General features: G+C 37.1%; 1 protein-coding gene across 1 annotated transcript; it reads left to right on the top strand.

Annotated features, from left to right (window-relative positions):
• The first annotated feature begins 2,483 nt into the window (after nucleotides 1-2,483).
• On the top strand, nucleotides 2,484-4,497 carry LOC131160086 (peroxidase 17-like). The gene is made up of 3 exons (XM_058115414.1): nucleotides 2,484-2,747; nucleotides 3,352-3,543; nucleotides 3,821-4,497. The coding sequence occupies exons 1-3, from the start codon at nucleotides 2,484-2,486 to the stop codon at nucleotides 4,391-4,393; spliced, it is 1,029 nt and encodes a 342-aa protein (XP_057971397.1). The 3' UTR covers nucleotides 4,394-4,497.
• Nucleotides 4,498-5,471: the final 974 nt, after the last annotated feature.

Here is a 5,471-nt window from a genome sequence, read left to right as displayed (position 1 = left end):
AAGAAGTAGCTATGGCAGATTCTAATTTCGAAAGGTCCTTTGATCCAGGTAATAGCAAGTAATAAAGTCCTTTAGTTGCTTTACGCACTCCAATTATCTTCTTGCTCACAAGGTCCTATATATAACAGTGTGAAGAAGTAAAATACAATCGTAAGTGCGAGTTGGAAGTCAACTTGCTAACTAAAGGAAGATTGAAGTTAAATGCAGGGACACACAACACATCAGTTAAGCATAAATCATTAGAAAGCTTAGCAGTACGAGTATGAGTGGATTCAACCTTTTGTCCATTTTGCAGTTGAACTTTAGTTGTAATACGAGAATAGGAATGAAACATTGATGCCGAATGTATGATGTGATTAGTAGCCTCCATATTAATGATCCAAGGGCTGGTTTTATCATATTGAAACATAGAAGAAACACTAGGAAAAGACCTACCTGACATGGAGTATGTTGTGCTGTTATTTACAGCAAAGGCAGATAAAAAAGATGTGGAATATTTAGGAGCTTTGAGGAGACTCAGAAGCTGCTCACATTGTTCTAGAGTAAAAGGACAAGAATTTGCTACATTAACTGAATCTTTATCTGCAATGACTTGATTAGCAAAAGTAGCATATCTTGATGTTGACTTATTTTTGGTAAATTTGTACCCAGGAGGATAACCATGTAATTTATAACATTTTTCAACTGTGTGATTCTCATAACCACAATGAGAACATGGTCCCTTTCGCTTGTTATTTTTCTGATATCTTTGTTGGTGTACATTTGAAGAGTAATTCTTACTCATCATTACTGCAGATTCAACAGAAGGCACATGCCCTGCAGCAACTCATTGATGCTCTTCCTGAACAATCTGTGCATATACCTTGCCAATTGAAGGCAGAGGATCACTCAACAATATTTGTCCACAAATTTGTGAATATGTGTCATTTAACCCCATAAGAAATTGTAGCACATAATCCTCATGAGATGACTTTCCACATGCACATCCTCGACCACAAACACATTTCTTAGTGGCTATGTAATTGGGCAATTCATCCCACAAACCTTTGAGCCTAGTCAAATATGCTATTACAGTCAAATTTTCTTGCATTAGGTTGGAGATATCCTTCTTTAATAGATAGAGACGTAGTCCATTTGATTGTTGAAATCGAACAGCAAGATCATCCCAAAATTCTTTCGCAAATTCATGATATAGAACATTTGATGCAATGTCCCTGGAAACATCATTCAAAAGCCAAGAAAGGAACATTGTATTACATTTTGACCAGGCTGCAAACAGTGGATCTTCATCTTTAGGCTTAACTATTGTGCCATTTACGAAACCATATTTGTTTTTTGTTGATAAAGCCAATATTATGGCACGCCTCTAGGTGGGATAATCATCAGGTCCAGTCAATTGTTGAGAAACCAAAAGTGAACCAGGGTTTTCGCCATGATGCATGAAATATGGATTAGATGGATCAATTTCAGAGGATGAAACATGATAAGTCATGATAAAAAAAAAAAAAAACACGAGAGAAAAAAATCGAATGCTGAATGTGTTTTCTGCAGGAATGAAAGAAACACAAGATTTTATAATTTGCAATCAAGTCTGCTCTGATACCAATGAGGAAGAAACTGAAAAAAAATGCGGAGGGTTGCGAGAGAGCTCTTCTCTTCTCTTATTATTCTTGTTGTACTCATAAGGATATATATACACATGTAACAGAATAACCGAGTAACAAATAAATTGAAAAACTAAACAACAACTGTACAACTAAAAGTAAAACAAGAATTGATTAGAACAGCATCGGAGTAGCAACAACAGGATGAATAGCAAACAGCTATAGCAACTGACAACCAGATAGCAGAATATATTTTGACAAATCTACTCACTATTAAAAGGATTTACAGTTCTCATGTATGTCTCATAAATACACACATACACACACACACACACACGATATTAATTTGTAACACTTTATAAGTGGATCTAATATTTTTATGAAAATGAATATTTGTGTTTGACAAATGTTAAAGGTAACTTTGATTACATTGTCAATCATTATAAGTTGTTGCAATTGGAGCGATACAAAATGCAAATATCATGTTAACCTTCCCACCAATACTCTCAATCTTTTATGAAAAAAGCTTACTCGTGTTCGATAATTTTCGGAACTTAGTTATAACCCAACGCAAAAGGGAAAATACTATAGAGGATTATAATTAGATACTCGTACTTACTTTTATGGTAATTGTCGGCCGTTCATATATTTTAGAAATTGTATTTTACTGCACAGTGCACCACACTAGATCATACCAATTGTTTTCAAAGAAGAGGAAATCTAAAATTTCCTCTGTTTCTCAGCCCATTGGCTTGTGATGCCTCCTAAAGGCGTGACAACAAGGTTTCACCCACGTGGCGAAAATCATGAGCAACCAATAAAATTATTCCATCTGTCGCACACCCATGCATTAATTGTGCACATGGATACCTTCAAAAAATGGTTAAAAGCGCAAGCTTTGAGTATTCGCCGATTACCCTCGTCCCAAAGATGTCCATCTTCTTCTTCCTCCTCCTCCTCCTCCTCCTCTGTCTTCTAAACATAGCCATGGCAGCCGGGAACGGGCTCCGCCAGGGCTTCTACAGCAAATCATGTCCACAAGCTGAAGCGACGGTCCGAAGAGTACTGGCGCAGGCCATGATCGCCGACCCCAGAGCCGGCGCCTCTGTCATGCGCCTGCAGTTCCATGATTGCTTTGTTGATGTAACTTTGACAGCCTTAAACTCTGATTTTCGGTCCTTTTTACACCCACCTGATTCAAATTTGTTTGGTATTCAAAAATATTATGAAAAGAGTGAGGAAAATAGTTTATTTTTCTGTGTTCATTTACTATAATAACAGTGAAAAATAAAATAAAAAATATATTAAATTGTTCAATAAGAATTTAATTTTTAAAATTATGAACTGCATTAGAATAAATTGTAGTTTTTAGTAATGCTTTGTATAAAAGCAATAACAAAATTAAACTTTAAGTCGTCCTTTTTTGCCAAATTATGCGAAAATATAACAGAACATGAATTTTCATTTTTTTTTTTAATTTTTTTGCCCTTTCTATACATAGGTCTTAAGCTTGAATTTGTATGGATTTAAATAAATTCAACATAAAAGAAAAATCAAGACCTCTTTCAAACACAGGGTGAATGTTTTATAGTTTCTATTGATTTTTTTTTTGTTTCTTTTGTTTTTCTTTATGATTTTTACATATGACATGTGAACATTGGTGCCCTCTGCTTTTAAATTTCCTCAACGTGTGGGTTGGCTTGTTTTGTTTTTAATTTTTTCATATAACACGTAATTTGATGTGCAGGGTTGTGATGCTTCTGTGTTATTGGATGATACTCCAACCATGCTGGGGGAGAAAGAGGCTCTTGCCAATATAAACTCCCTGAGATCTTTTGAGGTTGTTGATCAAATCAAGGAAGCTTTGGAGAAGATTTGCCCAGGAGTGGTTTCTTGTGCAGATATCATAATCATGGCCGCTAGAGATGCTGTTGCACTGGTAAACATATCCTAATTACCCTCATATATCTTCAGAAACAAAAGGGAAGATGAGGAGTTCTTCCACTTAAAAAATGGATAATCCTTTTCTTCAACTTCATTAAACATGGGTCTATGCTGGTCATAAAACACTCTCCTACCGCATTTCCCTTCGTAATCCAGACTATAATAAGCCCCAAAGAAAAGAAAACAGAAGAAAATAAAATCTCCCATTTTAATTATGCTAGTTGGCTAGTTAATTTTACTCCGACTGACAAGTAATGTTTTCTTGCGAGCAGAGTGGAGGACCTAATTGGGAAGTGAAGCTAGGAAGAAATGATAGCTTGATAGCCAGCCAACAACACTCCGACGACATCATCCCAAGCCCAAGAGCAAATGCAAGTATGCTCATTGATCTCTTCGGCAAATTCAACCTCACTGTCAAAGACCTTGTAGCCCTCTCGGGATCACACTCCATCGGTAATGCTAGGTGCTTCTCCATAATGTTCCGCCTCTACAATCAGTCTGGCACCGGGAAGCCCGACCCCTCCATTGAGAAAACGTATAGGGAGAAGCTGGACAAGCTTTGCCCCCTCGGCGGTGACGGGAACAAGACCGGAGATCTTGATGCAACACCCCGTATATTCGATAACCACTACTACGTGGACTTGGTTAATGGAAGAGGGTTTCTTAATTCTGATGAAACTCTCTTCACATACAATACAACCAGACCATATGTTTGCTGGTTTAGCTACAATCAAAATGCATTTTTTGAGGCCTTCGTCGAGGGGATGATAAAGATGGGAGACTTACTGTCGGGCCAATTCGGGGAGATTAGAAAGAATTGCAGGGTGGTTAATGCGCAAGAGTGATGAAACTAAAAAATAATAGCAAGTTTAATGTTGTTTAGGGATCTTGATGAGGAGCAATGTATCTTAAGATCAAAACCATAATTAGAGATATAAAAGAGAGTTCTACATGGATGCTATTCTATATAGATTTTGAAAGTAGATATGATCAGTAATGAAATTATGTCTTAAGATTATGCATGCACACACAGCAAATATGAAAGTTAGAGAAAATCAAAAGGGAGAAGACAAACACGAATTTGCATGGTTCAACAATTAAGTTTTTTACAGGAATATTAAGGAAAAAAAATAAAAAACACAAATATAATTAGGTGGAGGCCGGAAAAATTATGGACTAAACCCAACCGACTTTTGGAAAGCCAATAGGGTATTTTTTTTTTTAAATAAGAAAAAAAAAGGTTAAAATTGTCTGCGTAGAGAATAAATTTTTAAAAAAAGTTAAAATTGCACAGAACCAACTTTTTGGAAAGTTGGTTTTCTGCCGACTAGACGAGATCGACACAAAAACAAACACACAGAAAAAAAAAAAAAAAAAAAGAAGTTAAAACTGCATAGAATCGACTTTTGGAAAATTGATTATGCCCTAAGCATGCCACGTGTCCTTGCCCTATTCGCTCATTCCTTCCCGCGCATGCTCCCCCTGCCCCCCCCCCCCCCACCTACGCGCATGCTCTCCCTCCCCCCAACCCCATATTTATACGGGAGGTCCATCTCTCTCCCCACTTGTTCTTCTCTTCTCTTCTTTCTTTCTCCTGCAGGCTCCCCACCACATTCATAAATTTTAGTTTTACTTTTATTTTATATATCCATTCTATTTAATATTGAGGCATAGAGTTCGGTGCAACTGATCCTTTCGTCCTGACATTGAAGACCTTTCATCCCTCCTACAGGGCATGAGAGGAGGATCATTCTGACGCCTTTAAAGGGCGTCAATGTGCGCAAACATTAGAGACACATTGACATGCCAATGCTAGAATAATTATGTGGAATCGATGAGCGGGTATCTATCCACTGTATTGGATTTAGTACATTCAACTTGACCACCATTTACTTAGCGCATTACTAGAATGCTGGAGGCATG

Source organism: Malania oleifera, chromosome 7, assembly GCF_029873635.1.
Source record: "Malania oleifera isolate guangnan ecotype guangnan chromosome 7, ASM2987363v1, whole genome shotgun sequence".
NCBI classification, from domain to species: domain Eukaryota; kingdom Viridiplantae; phylum Streptophyta; class Magnoliopsida; order Santalales; family Ximeniaceae; genus Malania; species Malania oleifera.
Note: the sequence above shows the minus strand (reverse complement) of the source record. Positions and strands in the feature narration are given on the sequence as shown.

What these genes read in the sequence shown, in the direction of transcription:
- LOC131160086 (XM_058115414.1), top strand. Translation starts at nt 2,484, where the DNA reads ATGGTTAAAAGCGCAAGCTTTGAGTATTCGCCGATTACCCTCGTCCCA. An exon ending in TCCATGATTGCTTTGTTGAT is followed by an intron (nt 2,748 to 3,351) that starts GTAACTTTGACA and finishes TTTGATGTGCAG; the next exon opens with GGTTGTGATGCTTCTGTGTT. An exon ending in CTAGAGATGCTGTTGCACTG is followed by an intron (nt 3,544 to 3,820) that starts GTAAACATATCC and finishes TCTTGCGAGCAG; the next exon opens with AGTGGAGGACCTAATTGGGA.